Source organism: Dinoponera quadriceps, unplaced genomic scaffold (assembly GCF_001313825.1).
Source record: "Dinoponera quadriceps isolate SergipeBrazil2010 unplaced genomic scaffold, ASM131382v1 scaffold475, whole genome shotgun sequence".
NCBI classification, from domain to species: Eukaryota; Metazoa; Arthropoda; class Insecta; order Hymenoptera; family Formicidae; genus Dinoponera; species Dinoponera quadriceps.
The window spans coordinates 153426-174527 of NW_014554738.1; the positions used below are offsets into that span (position 1 = coordinate 153426).

Here is a 21102-nt window from a genome sequence, read left to right on the forward strand (position 1 = left end):
GAATTATTCTGATGCTGTTTTTATCTAAAAACATACAATAGCGTTACTGCGTGTCAACTGTCAAAGGTAGTAATCAGCTCAGCTATCAACGGATCTAATTGTAAGTTTTCTTTCTTTTTTTTTATGTAAATATTACACAAGAGTCCACAGCTCCACCGGTTACACACTCTTTTTAAATCCCTGTTTACACTTTCAGAACTTCACGCATTGAGTTGTATGCACGTATCGGTATACATATATGATCACTGTGACAAGATTCACGATGGAAAGATCGTCGATGACACTAAAGGCCACTGCGTCCGCATCGAAAGAATCCGTGTGTACAACGTAACTTCTACTTCAAATAACATTTTGAACACAGATTTTTTTTCCTTTTCAAGAGCAGTATGACGATAAGTATCCCATGATGGTTTAGCATGTATCTGGAATACACAAGTGCTATTACCTTGACATTAAAGGAATTTGCGTGTGTTTATATGATAACAGAATGTTGTTGTATTTTCCTAATTACGATGTATGTAATATGCGTCCCCTTACGTCTTCAGTGAATAGCTATGAGACCAGATTCTAAAAGTTTTTGCAACTTAGCCGCTATGTCAGGATTCTTCAAGTGGCTGTAAAGGAGAAAAAGACTTGTTAATGTTCGACGCAGAATGATTCAAATATATTGCATTAGAAAGGACATTATTTCTCTCGATCTTCCTTATATTATCTGAGATAAAGTAGAAACGAAAGGGCGCGATTATCATAGAATTTCTTCCCGAACAATCCCTTTTCCGGGTAATAAATAAATCAATTGAAATCGGTCATTCCTTCCCGGGAAGACGAAGTTATTCGACACGCTGTACTCACTCTTGCAGGGCCCGTGGATCGCTCTGCATTTGTTCTAGGATCAATCTCATCGCCGGGTCTCGCAGTATACTTTGTATCTCCGGGTCCGCCATTGCTCTCTTCCTGACTTCCTCGGGATTAGAAGTGGCGGACACGGCACAGGAGCGGTAACCGTCCAGTGCTTCGCTGTTCTGCGGATCCAATTCCAACGCCTTCTGATACGCCGTCAGCGCCTTGCCCTGCTGCTGCATAGCTTGCAAGATCTTCCCTTTCCTGATCCAGCCCTTGATGAACTTCGGATCGAGCTCGACGACTTTCTCGCAGTCCTTCAGCCCGAGATCGAAAGCGGCCAACTTCGTGTAACAGGCCGCCCGATTGCTGTAATACTTGGGGTCGTCCGGATTACGTCGGATCGCCTCCGAGTAGTGCTTTATCGCCGCGGGATAGTCGCCATCTTTGTACTTCTGATTACCGAGCTCCTTCTCCTCCTCGGCCTTCACCGGATCGATGTACGCCTTCCTCTCCTCCTCCTTGATGATTTTGTCTATGTCCGAGAGCAAGGTCTTGATCTCCGGTGTTCGATGCTCCGACATGGACTTCTCGTAATACACCTTCGCTTGCTTCCAGTTCTCCATCTTCTTGTAAGCGTGACCGATCCTGGTGAACGCCTTGGCTATCAGCTTGAAATCCGCTCTGTTCTCACGGCCGATCTCGATCGCCTTCTCGCACTGGCCGATGCATTTCTGGTACTCCTTCTGCTCGAAATACACCGCCGCTATATTCAGCAGGTAAATGATCTCCGTCGGGTCCAACTCCACGGACGTGTTGTAGTGCTGCAGCGCCTCGTCGAAGTTTTTCTTCTTGTACGCAACGTTACCGAGATTTTTCTCCTCGAGGGCCTTCCTCTTCTCCGCCGGCAGGCTCTCCTCCTCCTTCTTCTCCGGCTTTGATTTCGCCGGCTCCGGCATTGTCGGCTCAGTCTCCATCGCCTCCTCCATGTCGCTGCTCATCCCTAACAGCACACTCAGAGTCGTGAGCACTCTGGTGTCCTGGAGCTTAGTCCCGAGGCTTTGCGGATTGCTCCGCAGTTCTTGCAACAGTTTTATGTAATCAGGATCGGCCAGGTAGCCCTTCGTCCTGGGATCGTTCGACAATTTAACGAGAACATCCGGCGAATTGAACGGATTCGAGGCAGCCGCCGTTCTCTGGGCCCTGACCTCGGACAGGCCGTTCCCGAGCTGCGCGTTGTTCGGCTCCAACTGGAGACCCTTCTCGTAAGCGGCGATCGACTCATCGTACCTACCCAGATAAGCAAGGGCGCTGCCCTTGCGCGAGTAACCCTTTCCCCAGTCCGGTTTCAGACCGACCGTTTTTTCCGCATCCTCCAAGGCCTGCTTGTACTTCTCGGCCTTGGCGTACGCTGCCGACCGATTGCTGTAGAGCACATGATTGTTGCTGTCCAAAGCGATCGCTTCTGTGTAACACTTGACGGCCTCGTCGAACTTGCCCTCTTGTAAAGCAGCGTTTCCTCGTACTTTCAATGACGTTACCTGCGCGAACGACATATGATGACGACGAGAAAATTGAAAGTCGAGACGACTATCGGCACAGGAAAAACACAGGAATGATATATAATCTACCAACGGATTCATACAACAAGGGGACAGACCTCGCGGATAAAGTTATCGGCGCGCTAGCCGAGGAAGCGCATGGTCGAGGACGCACGCGCGATATCGCGTCCCTTTGCCGCATTTAGCCGACTCTCGCAGGAGCGGGTGCTTTACCTGATCCATTACGTGCGTCGTGGTTATATATGTCTCTCTCTCTCTACACCTCGAAAGCAACGTTCACGTCCGTTCACCGGAAAGCAAATGCGCGTGGATGACTCGCGTGATTCCACACACCGAAACTTCTGGACGTGTGCCGGCGGCGCAGCTCGACGCAGAATTTCGCAGAAGGCTCTGGAAATCGCCGCCCGCAGCGCCTCCCGTTGTTCATCGAGCAATCGCGTGCTTCGCTCACTCCGGTCAAGTAGGACTTCAATCTCGGACGTCGGTAAACAGCCGAGCCAGTAAAACAGCGGACGATGATAGAATACTGCCGATATTACCGACAATCATTTTCTTTCAATTCGACGATCGTTCGTTTTATCGCGAAAAAACCATTTCGTAGCGGTGCGTATTTCTTTCTTTAAATCCCTAAGACGTCTTTTGACTGTGCCGTAAAAGTGCTCTTTACCCAGACAGCGTGACTGTTCAGAAGACATCCTAGAGAGATGTTTCATACGTTTTCACGTCTTTTGAGTATTCTGCGCTGTACGGGTGAAGGCGCGCGCGCACATTGTTTAAATACGATATGATTCGAGGTTGAAGAACGACAATGCTGGTCACCGAATTCATTCATCTCGGCATACAAGTTAAAAGATAAACAGTATAAAATTGTTCACAATTTCTTCATTATACAACGTTAAAAGTAAATACTAAAATTTTGAAAAATTGAAGAAAAATTCGCCACGCCTCGTGAAGGTCTTATTTGAAAACCTGTCATTCGGAGAAGATTGCTTATCCACGGTCTAAAAAAAATCTTTTTTCGGGCGGAGATGCGTCTCTCTCTCTCTCTCTCTCTGTCTTCCTCTCTCAGGAGAGAACCAACATTCCGGCTCAACACCATGATGCTATAATTATCCCGTCGGCACTTACGTATCGGACTCGCTCAGACGAAAGTCCCGTTTCTCCTATCTTCAAATATACCTCGAAACTAACCGCGTGTTCGCTCTTTCTCTCTCTCTTTCTCTCTATCTCTCGTTCTCCTCTTTATCCCTCTCTGTCGAGACCGTGCTGAGCTGAAAAAGGAAGAAGCCCGCGCGAGCTTCTCAGAATGCCTAAACCGTTACACCGCTGCAAACACTCGAAATAACCGCACCGGTCTTTGCTCTACATTTTTACCTTTACCGCTTTGAATTTAAACCGTCGCTTTATCAGTATTTCTCCTGTAATCCCCGATAAACCACGGAGATTTATTCTATCCGGTCCTTTCGAAATAACGAGGGACAACGATGTGTTCAAACCTAAATCCCCCGACAAATTACAACGAATGTATCAATTCCTGAATATCGAACAAAAAGTGATCTTTGCGCTCTCACGTTATTATTCCTTGGCGTATAATTTTTATAACGCGCAATAATAACACGCACAACGATACGAGGCAGTTCTTTCCTCGAAACTTGTATCTCCTGTTTGTGCGACGTGGGAATTTCCAGGTTTCCTCGTGAGAACGTGTGTTGACCACAGGTGCCGATCGAGTCCGTGTAATTTCTTCTTTTTTTTTTTGCGCCGTAAATAACGACGTCGGGGATGACGTTGCGGTCGGATGGGAGAAATAAAAGGAGCACCCGCAGCAAATGCAGCTCCGAACTGAAGCTGAGAGATCTTGCAACACGTTTTTTTGTATTAAAAATAATTATAGCCTTTATATGTGTATTACAATTAATGATATCCGCTGTCGTTAATAATACACCATGAAGAGAATGATACGTATCTTTTTTTATTAATCTAACGGAAGATGAGTATGTACACAAGGATGAATAGTGGTGTGTGTGTGTGTGTGTGTGTGTGTGTGTGTGTGTGTGTGTGTGTGTGTGTGTGTGTGTGTGTGTGTGTGTGTGTGTGTGTGTGTGTGTGTGTGTGTGTGTGTGTGTGTGTGTGTGTGTGTGTGTGTGTGTGTGTGTGTGTGTGTGTGTGTGTGTGTGTGTGTGNTCGCGCAATGAACACTGATCCTGTTTTAACGTCCATCACGTTTTGGATCCCTTTCGCTGCGCGCGCCCTTTAACCCCCAGAATACCAACGTGCATCTCCGAAACGTCGATATTTCTTGCAAACCTCCACTCTTCTCTCTGTTCCTCACCCCATCAATTTCCAATCCGCACAGCAGAAACGCCCAAAGCATAAGGGTCATCCTGAGGATATCGCGATATGTATATTTATAATGTATTTTCGACATTTCCGCTCTGTGCGGGAATTTATGTTTTGAAAATATACACAGGGTGTCCGACGAAACGAGACGTACACAACGCATTAAGCTGAGAAATATCGGTCGATATCATTTCGTAACAAACCACTGAATATATAAAATGTCGAGTTATCGACGAAAATAGACGAGTGATCAGCACCGCGTGACTCGGTTTCGACGCGACCAGCAATGGAAAATGGCCGACCGCGCGATTGCCTATTTAGCGGCGGTGAATATCGGATGGCAGCAACAGACGGAGAAATGAGCGCAGGATCGTAGTAAAGAATTCGTATTCTAGGTTGAAAAATATATATAATATATATATAATATATTTCGCTGCGCGCGCCCTTTAACCCCAGAATACCAAGGTGCGTCTCCGAAACGTCGATATTTCTTGCAAACCTCCACTCTTCTCTGTTTCTCACCCCATCAAATCCGCACAGCGGAAACGCCCAAAGCATACAAATCATCCGGAGGTGATGTCGAAAATACATATATAAGTATATATATATATATATATAAATACATATATACAATAAACTATAAGTCGCACGTGTAAGAATGTGTTTGATTACTTCGTCTTTATCCGACCTAACGAAACGTATTTCGTTCGACGTGGCGACTTCGCGTCCAGCTACGAGCTACAATTTGTATGGGACAACAATCACACACGCTTCTTGCAGGTTCACATTCGCACATCGTCAAACGCAGATCAGACACGCATTCCCTTATATTTACACCTCTGTAGAACACACCGCGTTGCGACAACCGAGTTCGCAAGTTATTCCGTGTTACTCTCGCATCCTCTTCACCACCGACAAGTCCGCCGAGAACTTTATCGCACTTTTTCCTTTCCTTCCTTTCTTTCTCCTTCGATTCTCTCCGACCGAACTCGCGTCGGAGTCGTTGTTCTCCTCTCGCTGAAAGTTTCATCGCTTCGACGTTCGTCGCGTCTCCACCTATTATCGTCGGACGTCTCGGCAACTGAACCTCGATTCAACACGCTCGAACCTGTCATTCGCGCACGGAGACTCTCTCGAATGTCTAGGTGTTCATCACTCATCGTATGAAAGAACAATCCATAGAAGGATGAAGGGAACAGTAGCATCGTGACACGTCTCGATGACGGGCTACGAGTTCCGTCGTCGGACGTTTGGAATTCTAAAATTAGTGAGTTCATAAATTAAGTGACGAGAGAATCGCGAATTTCCATTCAAGCGATGTATATATAGTCCTCACCCAAAGGTAAGGAAGAGTCCTTCTTAATAAGTTACTTCGACGAATAATACGCCTCAGATAAATTTCGACACTTCGCAAGATCAGAGCTAAAGGGATCCACGTCGCAAAATGGATGGATCGGTCTTGAGACTTACACACTATCGTTTCTCAAGAATCTTCACTTGTACTATAATTCAGCATTTTCTCGAAATTTTGCATATCTGCGTCTGTGTGTTATATATATATATATATATATATATATATATATATATATATATATATATATATATATATCCGCCGCAAGGAGTCTTATAAAGAAAAGTATAGGCTTTCCTTCGATTATATCGTGTCTGCGTGTCGTCGCTTCGTTCATAGTCGAGTATTCGAATAGTCGCACACGTGATTTCGTCTTTGAGATCTTCTAAATCTACCACGCCCCTTATTATTCACCCCTGTACGATCGTTTATCGTTCGTTTTATCTTCTTCGCAAAATTCGTTGCCGGTTCAAGGGAAAAAAAGAAAATCAAAGAAGAAGCATATAACAATGCCTGACCGCGCAGCAATAATAACACTTCATCAATTAAAGACGCGTATTCACACAGATGTATCGGAATTAATCTCGCAGAATCCATTTTTATCTTCCCGATTGGTCGCTTATATTCAATTCATTCAGTACACAAAGATTGCACGCCCGTGTCAGGCTTTAGATTTAGCTTTGTATTCACGCGTTATATTTAACGAAGGCCGTTATCGCGGCAAGCGTGAACTTGTGACCTCTTATCTGGCTCCAATTCGCTTCAATTGCGCGCGACTGCGGCGAAATAAATTCGGAATTCATCCCGGCTTGACGACTGCGCGATCCCATCACTCGCGACGTCTCCGCGAAGTCCGTTCGCTCGGAATAAAATTGCCCTCGTCGGGGTTATCGTAACTCTCCGCGTCTTCAGTACACGATGAAATTTCAAGCTGTTAACACATTCGGATAACTATCGCTTCAAAAGACCAAATAGATCTCGTTCGCCTTCCGATATATTCGCGTCGCGTTATAAGAAGATGAGCATTTGTGTGCGCATTAAATGTTATACATTATATATTTTACTTGCTTGCTATCCCCCCCCCCCATCACTCCGTTTCGACTCCACCCGGAGGAAGAAAGTTTCCCCGGTAGACAACACGACGACAACACACATTTTAGACCTTGACTCCGACCGTGTTCTGCATATTGACTATCGCGGGCAAGTAATTCGGCGGCGACACGTCCAACGATGACGTATCCTCGTCCTCGCTCTCCGAGTCCGAGGATTCCGGCAGGGGCTGCGGCGACGCGCCGAGCCGCACCAGTTCACGGGCGAGCTGGGTGTCGTCGAAGCACAGCGCCAGCTGATAAGCCGTCATACCGGCGTATGTCTGGGCGTCCAAGCAAGGCCGGCATTCGTGGAGCAGAAAAGCGACCACCGATCGACAGCCGCGTTCCACGGCGATATGAAAGGCTGTCCTACCTGCCAACGCCTCCCTCGCCTCGAGGTCAGCGCCGAGACGCAGGAGAAGGCGCACCAGGTCTACCTGTCCGTTCGCCGCGGCCATGTGCAAACACATCTCGCCTGAAATCAAAAGAATCGTCGGGCGATGAGCGAACCACGAAAACACTCGCGTGATGATTCTACGATGAGTCCAATGAGTCGCCTCGACTCTAACGTGAAATTCTCTCTCTCTTTCTCTCACTCGATTCTTAACGAATTCAATCGGAGTACCCTGTTATCCATCAGCGGGAGGGGGGAACCGCTGCATAGAGATGTACGTAAACACATACAGAGCCCGCCAGAAACTCCGGAACGGCTAATTAATACACGGGAGAAAAATGTCAGTTACCTGCGACCGAATAGGAATTAGATAGAAGCTCCGTGACAAGAAACGATACCTCTGTTATCGCGACTGCGAGAACATTCTCGCGTGAATATTCACTATCGAAACTCGACCGAGATAATTGTAAGCAACCGACTAAGTAGAAAGCTGCTACAACGGGAGTCTTTCTGTTCCCGCAATCGAATCGATTTCCGTCTGGTTTCCCCCAAGCAAGAGAACATTCAGTTGCACTGCATAGGAATTGTTTTTTTTTCTTGTTTGCGTATATATACGTTTCGGAATGATGCGCGTAGTCACATGCCTCGACGTTAAGATATAGATAGAACTAGGAAGACACGGTGAATCATTGTCGTCGGAGGTTTGGCCGGCGTCCCGCGGTCCAAACTAGGCTCGCGCCGATCAAAAGTAACTGCTAAAATTAACCGCCGCGCCGCGTTTCCCGCGACGGCGGTCGCATTGGCGGAATTTCGCCCGCGTCGTACGTAATGCGACGTCGTGTCTGCGCGGTGTGCGTGCAGATCGGATATGCGTACCGCACTCTCGGACACGACGAATTATATTTCCTCGAATCTTTCGCCTCTTCCTTCACCTTCTCCCTCCCCCTCTCTCTCTCTCTCTCTCTCTCTCTCTCCGTTCGATACTTGGAGAGCGCCTGTCGCGTGTCGAAAGCAGAAAGCGTGATACGAGATCGATGAGGCGCATAAATTGGGAGTAATAACGTCACGAATAGGCGCGGCGATCAATCTCGCGGAGGAGGATCGATTTTTTTTCAGGGTGAAAGTCCGACGTGAAAGCCACACTAATGTCGGCGCCGCTGTGGGATTTCCCGACGCGAGCCGAGGCGAGAATATCTCGGCACGCAAATAGTTCTGCCAGGTATTTTTAAGTATCAAAAACATCTGTGCTCGCGCTCCTCCTCGCGGCGCGACGCACTGCGACGCGATGCCACATGCGTCGCGCCATGATGTAACGCACGCACGCACGCGCAAGACTCTCACCCTCGTGCACGTGAAACATTTCTTTTTTTTCTTTCAGATTATCCTTATGAGTATTAATTGTCATTTTTGAAGACCTTGAATTATTATCCTTGGCTAAAGACAAGTTCATGAAGAACGTGACACTATAACCCGGAAGCGAAATTAAGTGCATTTACATACCGTGAAAGTCCAGCATATCAGATTAATTATCATCCTTATATTAGATTAAATTATCAATAATCATTATAGCAGGTAATTATTAGTAATTAATGGCACAACCAATGATCCTAGATCGTGGACAATTAACAATTGATATAATCGACACGGAAAACGAGGAATCATACGAGGATCTATGATGACATTGGATCACAAACACGCCCCTCCTCCCCCCGTAACGGATTACAGACGGATCGATGAGTAATGAAATAATTTCGTGGTAATTAATAATTGTAGTAGAATAAATTATAATTAAGTCATAATAAATTTAGTGTCAGCCCTGAAAAATCGAAATTGAGAGAAAAAATATCTAAAGAATGAGAAACATTTACTCAGTACTAATAACATATTCACTTATACCAATATATATATATATATATTGACTTATTTTTCTCTCAATATAAGAAATTATCGGTACAGAATCGCGCGCGAATTTCTAGTGTTCTTTTCCGTTCATGCATACGGCATGATCAAATTGACATGACCTATCGGGTACACGTGACGTCTTTTGCATATCGAATATGACACACACACATGCACACACGCGGTATTCCTCACGTGTCGAAGTACTCTCTTCGACAAAAGCTCCATGCGCTTTCACTGACGCGACAAAACGGGCGCGCGTCTCAGGTAGACATTGACCGTTTTTCTTTTTTTTAATTTCCGTGAACGATGCAAAATTAAGAAAGATGAAATTACTCTCCACAGATGCTTAGAATACACAAGCAATACGGCTAATAAACACGCGTAGTCTCCAACGACATGGCTGAAAAATTATTTTCGTGGAAAAACGGTAACTTCGCCCAAAATTCTAGTCGATATCGACGATGATGATTTGCAGCTTTGTTAACAAATAACGCTCGTGTATTTCTTCTTCTTCTATCACTACGTCCGTCTCGTTTCAAGTCAATCGACAAAAATTATCTTCGCGAGAGAAAACGACAGCTTCGCTTCACAATTACGTATTCCGATATCGACTTGGAAACTCGAATCGAAGACTCGTACTTTCCAATATCAGCATTTATTTCACTTTAATTAATCGCGTTTCTGATTATACAATCTCGACAAAATTTCCGTTCCCAAGGGAAACAACGCTGATTTCGGTACGTGATTATTCCGAATGAATCAGTTGCTTCTCGCGGTCGCGGAAACGATACCACGAAATTATTTCGTTACTCATCAATCCGTCTGTGATCCGTCGCGCAAGTTATCTAACGGTGAGAAGAGGGGGAGGGGGGGGACGGTGTTTCAACTTCAATGTCATCATAGATCCTCTTATGATTCCTCGTTTTCGGCGTTTTCGTCGATTATATCAATTGATAATCGGATACGATCTAGAACGGTCGGTTACGCCATACGTTCGCACAACGACAGTCGCCGCATGTTCACGCCCGTGCGTGCGTTATCCGCGCGCGCTCTCGGCATCGCCGCCATGAGCGGAGCTTGCGGCGGAATATACGCCGATGACGCTATGCGGGATTTCCAAGACTTTTAAAAAGTCCGCGAACGATTTGGCGACGAATGGCAACCGTCAAAGCGATTCTCCACGTTCCACACCGCAGCCTCCAAAGAAAGAACGCAGGCACGCACGCGTAAAAGGATTCCGTTTCGCTACTATTAATATGAAACGTGTAATTAACTAGTATGTCGTTAAAATTTAATGAGCTCTCATTCGACATACCGTAAACGTTCAGAAGTGAATTTTAACGATTGGTATCGCGAGTGTTTCAGAACGAGACAACGAGACAAAATTCACGGGAGAGATTGACTGAAGTCTCATCAGTTGAGCGAATTTAATTATTATACAATTGAAATTTTCTTATTAAAAATTTTAGGAAACCGTCTAATTTGTAAAAAGTATACCGGTCAAGAAAACTTAAAGGAATCTAATCGAATTTATCGATTGGGATTAATTTGAATAACCGTATATTTACTATCGTATACAAACGTAGGTATTCATTGCAAGGAACTGATCAAAATTTCCTATTAATAGTAAATTTATTTAATAATTTTTCAAAATCAGGTTCTACGTTAAAAAAAAGGGGGGCAGGGGTCTGAATCCTTTTAGTTTTTCTTACTTGGGGAAATTTTATCGGAATCCGATAATAAGTAGGGAAAAGAAATCTCTACATGAGACTGAGATCAAGTGAAAAAGACCCGGTAAAATCTTGATTGAAAAGAGAGAAGAGAGAGAGAGAGAGAGAGAAAGAGAGGAAAGAAGAAAGGCTGACGATGGAGGCTTCGTGACTAAACTGCGGTCGGAACTCTTTTCAAGAAAATTATCATTTCTTTGAAACATCCGCAGGCAAGAACGCCTCTGTGTCCTCTGTGGGGCACAGTTTGCCGGAAAATATGAAGTAAAAATATTATAATTAAAGAGTGTATCAGTCAACAGCTGAGTGTTGAAAACGAGTTTTCCAAAATTAACAAATATCCTGAGTAATAATCCGACTCAAAGAATTTGCGTTACTCCAGATGGCGACACGTAATTTTTTACTAGGAGCAGAAACGTGAAAAAGTCTATTCTCGTCCAAAAAGCACGTTTCCACTTCAAGTCCTCCTCTTGTGTTTCTCTTAGTTACAATTTTTCGATAAAACTTTGTTCAAGTTTTTTTTTGTACTTTTTTGTAAGTAGGATAATTGTTACACGAAAAATTTCTTAGTAGAGTAATTTAGATGTGCAAGGCACTTAGCTACCACGACGCGTATTGCGAGTTCGAATCTTAATTATTTCAACTTTTTGTTTTAATCCGCATGTCCAGATTATCGTGCGGTATAAATAAATATACGAGTATTTATATCCTTTATTATCCTGTATTCCCTATTGAACGTTTCCCCGAACAGCTAATAAAAATTGCACCTTTTCTTCAATGTTGCCAAAAGATTTATCTGCATATATTTTGTACACGTGTTATATGATTAGCAACAGATGTCGACTACATGGACACTTCCGTCTTGACAGAGGAATTCGTTTTTGCGTAGATATACCGGTTATCTGTAAATTTTTTCGTGTAAGAAAAATGATGTCCGCAGGTGATAAATAAACTCTCGTGCAACAAGAGATGGAGGTGAAGAGAACGCGAAACGTCAGTGTCTGTTTGTCACACATCGCGACTCGTGTCCTCCCGTGTGTTCTTTTTCTGGAAACCTTCGACTTATTATCGCGGAGTGACGTGCCTGGAGGCATTCCTCCCGACGTATTCGCCGAAGTCGGGGGCCTTATCGACACTTATTCATGAAATTTCTTACGGCGAGGCCGCGGTATTATGTTACGCTTTATCTATGCGGATTTTCGTCATGGTAACGCAGGGATTCCCCGGACACGAGAGCAGTCGACGTTTCGCCGACAAGTAGATCCGTATCAGATAGCAATCGAGCAGTCGCGTTATTATCGACACCGTAAATCTGAAATCGAGTAAATAGCTTGCGATTGAAAATGGCGAGTCGGGGAGGATCATCCCAGGTCGAAAATTGTATGCTGCTCGGACGCTTGTAGAGATAATTCACGCCCACTTAAATAGCCTATGGACTAAAATAAATATCTACTTTAAAGACACTGACATTTATTAACTTCTGAATCTTTAATTCTACAGATCGTTTAATTTTAATGTTACCTCGGACAACTTATTCTGACGCAAAAACAGCGAAAATGGAAACTTAAGATATCGTCAAAGTCAAAACAAGAATAAATTATATTATAAGACTTGAAATTGAATGTATTTTGCTATCTTAGATAGTATCTCAGCTTCTATCGTGTGTGATGTAGAATTCAAGGTTCGATATTTCGATTCGGAGTCAAATCGATGAGCCCGTCGATTTATCACGGTTTGAAATTGGGCGCTCTTGAGAGGCGACGAAGTGTCTATCACATATGCAAATCGCATTCCCCCTTCCGTTCCCCCCTAAGGAGCTCGTGATAAAACGACGGATCCGCGAAAATACGGAGACCTCCCCGTACACATCTCTCTCTCTCTCTCAGTATAACAGTCGTATAAAACTTCAATGCTGCGGGTATTTAAGTTATACCTCTCGAATGAATTAACATATATTTCGTCTCGATCATCATTGGAAAGGAATATTATTCCTGACGCGACGAGCCAGATCCAATGGGACTTCCATGCGTAAACATAGAAAAACATGTGATTCTCGATGAAATCATAAGAAACCCGTACAGGCTACGCACGGGTTTCACGGCCACGGCAGTATCATCATCCGAGCGGTGCGAGCCTCGCACATGACTTGTTCTATACGCGATAAAAGCAGTTAGGATTTCCCGCCACCTCGGGGCTGTATCGCTCGGACGGAGCCGTCCTTTGTGTTTCTCCATCGTCGCGGACGCGGATAGTCTTTTCTCTGCGTTAACGGCGGTATGTAATACCGCAAACTTCTTAAATCATTATCTTTACGCAACCGCAAGGAAAAATCGCCGCGTAAAATTCGAGAGAGAGAGAGAGAGAGAGAGAGAGAGAGAAGAAAAGTTAGTTCCTACAATTGAATAGGAGCCAGATGAAAATTTACTAGCAAGAAATGACATCCTTGTTACAACGATTGAGAATATTCTTGTGAACGTTCATTAAAACCCGATTAAAAGATAACCGAAGGCAATTGACTGGATAGAAATCTCTACAGGAATCTTCCAATCGAGCTTTCGTCTGGTCCTTAGACAATAGAAAATCAGACGAACCAAACTTTTTCCCGTGCAATATTCGTACACGGGAGAGAAACAACTCCGTTGGTGCAAGTGAAGTTTTCCTTGCCTAGGAAGAACAGGGAACAATGGGAGCGAAAAAATGCTCGCAGGAAGTTTCTACTCGGTAATTTGCCGCTCAGTTGTTGCTCTTCCGTTGAACGGAAAACTCGGTTGCAAGGATAGAAAGATTTCCAAGGATAGGAGATTTCCACTCGGTCGTTTCAACCCGCTGGCACCTGCTCGGTTACACGAGACCTATTTTTCGACGTAGACTGAGTTTTTTTCCAAATGATCGACCGATATTTAGCGAGCACTCACCGCTGTAATTACGTTGCTCCAAATTCTGGGGTAGAGCCGGCACCTTCTCACCAGGCATCAGCTCGTTCCTCTCTATCGAAGACAATGGGTCCGTGAGCGCCTTGGCGCAGGCGACGTCTCCAGTGGCGCAGGCGAGATGAAGGGCCGTGTTGCCGCGGAAATTCCTCAGGGACGGGTCCGCGCCGGCCAGGATCAGGCGTCGTATAATCGTCGGTTGGTGGGCGAGTACCGCCAGGTGCAGGGGAGACTGGCAGTCGTCGTTCAGGATGTTCAACAGGCAGGGGTGAGGCGCCATCTTGATTAAACTGAACGTGGCCTCCACAAAGCCCTGCACGATCGCGATATGCAATTGCCTGCGAAGCAGATGGAAGTGTTACGTAAGAATCGGTAGCTCTGGAAAGCAATCTCGCGATACGTCTCGTCGGTTCGTGCCGATCTTAAGCATCATTCAAATTCGTATCCAAATTCGTATAAATTTGAGTTAACAAATGGGAAGATTCATCGCTGCCCAGTGCTAATAATTTCTCGAAGCCATTCATCGAAATGCCAACAAGAGGCACCATCGTTGCGGTTTTATTAATAAATAAAACGTGTGACGTCATTCACCTTATTGACCTTTCGCCTTGATATCGTTAGAGAACTGTCATTTCATTTGACGTGTATGTTTACAAATGAGATCGGTGACGTTAATTCGCCACGCAATATACCGTGTCACGTGAAAACGTTCTATCTGAATTTCATTTGTCGTTGAGTTACTACTCTTTGTTACGTAACTTCGCATAATTAACCGCGGCAACGATAAACGAGTTTTCGCAATAATAAAATTCCCAAGTCGCGGTTTTTCTTTTCCTCGAGCAGGGTTCAATGTTTCGCCATTGTGTGTTGCGTTCTAGATTCGATTCAATCGGCTTCACGCGATATATATGTGTTCGAGATCGAGTTCGAAAACATATCATGTCGCGAGAAAAGCAATGAATCTTTGGAAAGTACGTACCGTGTGATTTCTCAACGTTTCTTTAAAAAACCCGAGTCCCACGCACAACTTCTCGAGAAAGCCGATGAATATAAAATCACCGATGTGACATTTATTGTCGCGTACTGACGGTTTCTCGGTTCATCGCGGAAGTTTCCCGCGTTTTGTAACGTTGAAATTTCCCTTCGCATCACCGATGCGAGTGAACGACACGTCTCCCTCCCGTGAAAATCCCAGCGCGCGTCACCGCTGTACAATTTATCGTTTTTGTTCCGCGGAATTCCACCAAAGACGATCCTTATCAAGGATGAAACTCGTTTCATTCAGCCGGTCAACGAGCTCCGCCGAGCGCGTTCAATGCATGTAATACGTGTATGTATAACCTACGCTATTTACGCGAACATCAACGTTGACATGACGCATAACAATATTCGCTTAAATCGACGCACTCGTACCGCGCACGTGGAAAAAAGGAGAGAGAAAAAAGATGCAGCTCGTCTCTAATGAGACGAGATTAAAGATGACTGTTCGCCCAAGGCTTTGCATTCACCGACGTGCGGGGAGTGCAAGTTCGCACGATAAATTCCCGAGATCCAAAGAACTGATATAAATTCACGGGAAATTTTGAAGCGTGCAGAAGCGAAACGTTCCCCATCCCATCTTCTTCAATTTATGCATCGGTAATGGGAAATGAGAAATCTCATTTTTACACAATACGCGTTGGAAAACGAAACTTCTCGCTTTTCGCGTGCGAAGCTTTAGCAGATGTAGCGACATTTTTCGTGATATTTTACCCGAATCCTGAATTATCAAATACTTCTGAATCATTTTCCGGAGGCTTGTCTATTCACGATTCTCCGTGACTCCGTGATTCTTTTCGATCGCGACAACGTCGATTGGATGACGTCCATTCCTAATTAAATACATCGCGTAGTATTCCCGTTGAGGATCGCGCGCAATTAACGTATGTATATCGCACAACAGCCAATCCCTGGACCCGCGGTGACCGCGTGATTACGAGAGCGTTGCTGACGAGTACACACGTCATAGCGATCGCATTAACACGAGATCGTCGACTCAGCACGATGGCTTGTCCTATAATTTCCTAACGATATACATATGTTACATGATTGGAAAATAACGCAATTATAAGTTACCTTTCTTTCCAATAACCATTTCATATCGACGTTATATTTTATTACTTGTAACGGTAACGCAGTTACATCTTTGGGTAACGAATACAATCGTTACTCTTCACACGTACGATATATATATATACACAGGGTGTCTCAGATCGACAAACTTCGTAAAGAGTTCTCTATTATTTTGCAAACAACACGTAAAATTTCGAATTATCAATTGTTGAAAATGACCGTGTATTGATTTTTCCTTAATTGATAATTCGAAAACTTGTGTATTATTTGCAAAATGGTACGGGACTTTTTTGTTCAGTGCGGTCTAATCTACAAGTATATGACACAGCTGTTGTACCTAACGACGAATATCGGTAAGGTTTGTTTTCTATTCCCGCACCAATTCAAGAAGTGTGGCACTGAAGCATTTTCTATTCCAGAACTGGTGTCAGCAACGCTGTTTTTCAAATAAGAGTGCACGAAACATCAAGTAGCCTGTATCATTATATCATTAAGGTCGGGCAGGAGGCAAATATCGATTGTACAAAAATGTCGCTGGACTATATTTCTCGTCGTATCTGCGCACTTTCCCATGTTTTAACCCGGCGAAAAATCATATTTGCTCATTAAACTATTTTTGGAGCCTTTCTTACGAACGTACTTCAGAACTCTATAGAGCCGGATTTTGCAATTAAGGTTCTGACAATTTATAATAAGTGAAAATACAGACTCGTTCTGCACTTCAAATGCCGCGACGTGTGTAGTACGACTTGGAGTACAGCACAAAACCGTACTTACGTTTATTACGAATTTTTAGAGCCTTAATTTGCAAAATCCAGCTCTACATAAAGCTAAGTACATTCGCAAGAAAGACTTGAAAAATAGTTTGATAAGCCAGTACGATTTCTCCGAGTTCCGTGTCGTAAAATACTTTTATCTGAAAAAAATTAACGGCCTCGCAGATCCAAGCCGAGTTAGATGAAGTTCATGGAAACTCTGCACCAGCGAAGACCATTTATTTCCGGATAAATGAGTTCGAGCAGTGTGTCGATCAATAAGTACAATTATTAGACGTTTCGAAGAATACGTGTCTTCATCTTAAATAAAAAAATTCGCTTGAAATGAAATCGTTGTCGAATCACAGAACGATCAACAGTCACGATGCGCGAATATTCGAACATAATGTGCCGACATAATTGGAAAATTTCGATGTCACTGTGCCGAACGAATGGAACTACGCTGGTAGGATTTTCCGCACGCATGTCGCGTGTTGCACATCATAACGATTGAATATACCACAACTCGCGACCCGCGTCTCAAACGGCGGATCGTCCGACGAATTCAAAACCTCTCGAGATTCCCACGCGATCCGCGGGATTCCGCATCGGAAACAGAAAATCCTTATTGCGTCAATGGAATTTCCAGCAATTGGAGTAAATTTTCTTGACTCAACAGCAGAAAAGAAATTACGGAGAATAATACATCGTACATTGTTTCAGTAACGATGTTGCTGCTGAATCAAAAAGACTCGATCCAACGGTGTTGCGGGAATTTCGTCGATAAAATTGGCGTTTTCGCCGTGGCGAGAGAAAATAAGGACCTGGAATGAAGAATTGAACGAGGTGAAGGCGCACTCACGTGTCTCCGTCGTCGTCCTGCGTGTAGTAGAGCTCCCACGGCTCTTCGTTGGCGCGTCGTCGCTCCTGCGCGACGACATGGTCGCAGCTGCCGTCTCGCAGTTGCTGCTGCTGTTGCGGCTCGACGTCAACGTCGCTACGGATGTCATAGTCCGAGGACGGGTCCGGCCGCACGGGCACCAGTTCGATGTTCGGCTCGAGGTTCGATTTCGCTTGGACGCCGGCACGACTGCCGGTCAGCGAATTTAAGGCGACCTGTTTGAGGGAGAGCTGGCTGAGGCTCTCGCTGAGGCCGAGGTCCACGATGAGGCCGCTGTCAACCCTCATTGGCTCGGCTATCGTAGTCGCGACCGAAGATGACGACGAGGACACCGTCGTCGTTACACCTGCTCGCTCTCTCTTCTCGATCTCCGCTCTCGGCCCGTCCCCCTCGCGATCGCCCCGCGAAAGCAACCCCGAGTCGCAGATCTCGCCACTGGTTTGCAGATTGCCGCTCGACAAGAAGCCGGAGTCGACGTTGCTGCTATTTGCCGTTGTTATCGACTTGTCGTCGGTGCTGTCGCGCCGCCAGCGCTTCTCGTCCTCCCTTGTCGTCAACGCTCCCGGAGCTTGCTCTTCCTCCATCTGCTGGGTGCTTCGCTTCGAGGGATGCCACATCTTTTTCCGCCGAGTGTCCGATGATGACGGTCGTTTCTTCCTTCGATTGGATCGCTCGATGACATCCACCGGTGAAGCTACAATAGCGAGCGTGACGATGCTGTGCGAGGAACGGTGGTGGTGTACTGCTGTTGGCGAAGCAGCACGACGTGACACTCGAAAGTGCGATCTAACGGTCGACACGCTCCGGGAAGTTCTGCGCGTTCTTCTTCCTCTCTCTCTCTCTCTCTCCCTCTTTCCGTATATCGTCTACCGCTTCTGGTAAGCTTGCGTTTGTATCTTCCCCAAGTTCGCCTCACGTCGCGTTGCCGCTCGCTGCACTACATTCGCTGGTTTCATCGATCCTCGGGATGCCTCGGCGACGGTGACTCTTCGTGAATCGCGTGGTGTCGCGTCGTTACGTGCGATCGTGACGTGATCCTCTCTCTCTCTCTCTGGAACGCACGCTTGATCGACTATTTATGGGTGCACAATCGACTCGGGCTTCGACGTTTTTCCCCGTTCGTCTGTTTGTTCGTTCGCTCGTTTCAACGACGCCTATATTCGTCCGATTCCTTTCCTTCCCTGCCGCGGAACAGCTGTGCCCAAGACTCTCTCTCTCTCTCTCTCTCTACTTGCCTATCTGTCGTCTCTCTTTCCGCTTCGTGTTTCTCGCATGTTTCGAGCCGTTCCTCTCCCACTGCTACTACGAGTTTCACTCGTTCACTGCACTGCACGATGGGACGAGGTGGTAAGCAGAGCGGATTACACACTGCTGCAATCGGTTCGACCGTGAGAAAACGCAAGACAGAAGAGAGAGAGAGGGAGACACGTTTTTTCTTCGTTTCGCGACAACGTCGTTGTGTGACACACGCTCTCGCGTCGTTCGCTCTGCTGTTTTTGTGCGCGCGCGCGATCCTACCGCTGCACCGAGCGCGAACGTACCGAACGCTATCGTTTCTCGGGACGAACTAAACGACGAGCGAGCAAGTAGTAGCGGGCAACGCATGACGGAGAACGCGTCACCGTACGCCTGCGCAGACGGGATTTCTGGCAACGGTTCGTACACGAATGCCGCTGCGCGCACACAGGAGCGCGAGCGCATCGAGGCAAGTGGGAAAACCCATCGACCTCGGGCAGGGCCAGCTAACTACGTAGCTATACTGCGCGACTGTGTGTGTGGCTGACACACAATAATACGCGACGACGCAGCGCGCTGCACAGATAGGCGATTTCGAGGTCGCGAAGGAAGCCTCCTGTTTGATGCACCGAGTCCGTTGATCTCGGACCGACGTTCGACAGGTCATGTGCAATCGAAAGATCAACATGATGATTGCTTATTGGAGAAATCAGATATGGTTGAACGCCTCAGACATTCGACGGTAACGTTCGGTAATGGAAATATACGCTGCGCTATATGTACTCTTTCTCTCTCTCTCTCTCTCTCTCTCACTGTCTCGCTCTTTGTTCTGTATCTTTCACTTTTTACAAAGATTGCGCTAGAGCGCTCTTACGCGCTATGAACGTTATATATTCTATTTATTTATTCTCCGTTACCAAAGGGAGATAGAACGACGTCCATAACGCGCCCAAAGCGAACGCAGCCAGGGTTTCATCGCGGAAATGAGCGAGTTAAGGAGAGAAAACCAGAAAGACGCCGAGATAAATCTCCGTTCACGCTCAGTCTGTCTACAATGTGCAGGAATACGTGATCCAACTTGAACGGAGTTACCCGGAGCTTTCGCGGACTTTCATTAGAAAGCTGCATGTCCCGATGAAATCCCCCATGGCATTTTTTTTCGAGGAGGGAGAGGGGAATTGCGCGAGAAATAACGCACAAGTTCGTCATTGCTAACGCATCGCTAACGACGTAAGCTTTTGTATAGCAATATTTTCCACGTAGGAAACATGTCACCGCACTCGGTCTTTCCTTCATGGCGATTTCGCGCGAGCGAGCACTATTATCGCGTCACTCCGATCGTAACACAACAGACGGATGTTTGCATGCGTGAATACACGTATGAGGGACTCTTATCGACGAATATACCCACTCAGGGAGGGTATCGCGTAACGACGGAATTTCTAACGCCTATTTCTAGTATATCTCTGAAACATCTCAGGAATCTACAGTGCCCCGACGGATCCGTCGACTTTCATCCGCGATAGATCCCAGAAACATCCTTTATTTTGCGTCGCTCGTGTACTTGGAACGCTTCGTAGCTCGAACGTGTGGTGTTCCTCTCTAAAAAAGATCAATATCCGTTATTCAATATGTCGCCTTTTTTTCGCCCGAGCCTCATCTTGATTCGGTTATTTTTTGTCACTCGGTGATCGCGACGATACCGTTATCTGTTCGCGGCCGATCCGAGAAATCCCCAGATTGTGCAAGAACGCTCGGTGAGGATCACAATTCAGATAACATTCGGAGCATATATTTCATGGAGCTATTAAGCTTATCGTATTAAACAGCGACTGGATAATAAAAGAGTTAATGAAATTTCCCAATGAATATTTTCAGGTGAAAATATCACCAGTCGCATTGCATGGAATACTCAGCCGTTACCATTTTCCTTCTTCACCGCATCAAAGGCTTTTTAGGGG

At 45.7% G+C, this 21102-nt stretch overlaps 2 protein-coding genes across 2 annotated transcripts; both read right to left on the reverse strand.

Annotated features, from left to right (window-relative positions):
* Positions 1–87: 87 nt before the first annotated feature.
* On the reverse strand, positions 88–2800 carry LOC106741204 (stress-induced-phosphoprotein 1). The gene is made up of 4 exons (XM_014612958.1): positions 2616–2800; positions 853–2381; positions 538–614; positions 88–422 (listed from the first exon to the last, which is right to left on the reverse strand). The coding sequence occupies exons 1-3, from the start codon at positions 2622–2624 to the stop codon at positions 542–544; spliced, it is 1611 nt and encodes a 536-aa protein (XP_014468444.1). The 5' UTR covers positions 2625–2800; the 3' UTR covers positions 88–422; positions 538–541.
* A 1986-nt stretch (positions 2801–4786) lies between these two features.
* Positions 4787–19580, reverse strand: LOC106741205 (NF-kappa-B inhibitor cactus-like). The gene is made up of 3 exons (XM_014612959.1): positions 17867–19580; positions 14123–14475; positions 4787–7659 (listed from the first exon to the last, which is right to left on the reverse strand). Exons 1-3 carry the CDS (start codon positions 18520–18522, stop codon positions 7250–7252), a joined length of 1419 nt encoding a protein of 472 aa, XP_014468445.1. The 5' UTR covers positions 18523–19580; the 3' UTR covers positions 4787–7249.
* Between the last annotated feature and the right edge of the window lie 1522 nt (positions 19581–21102).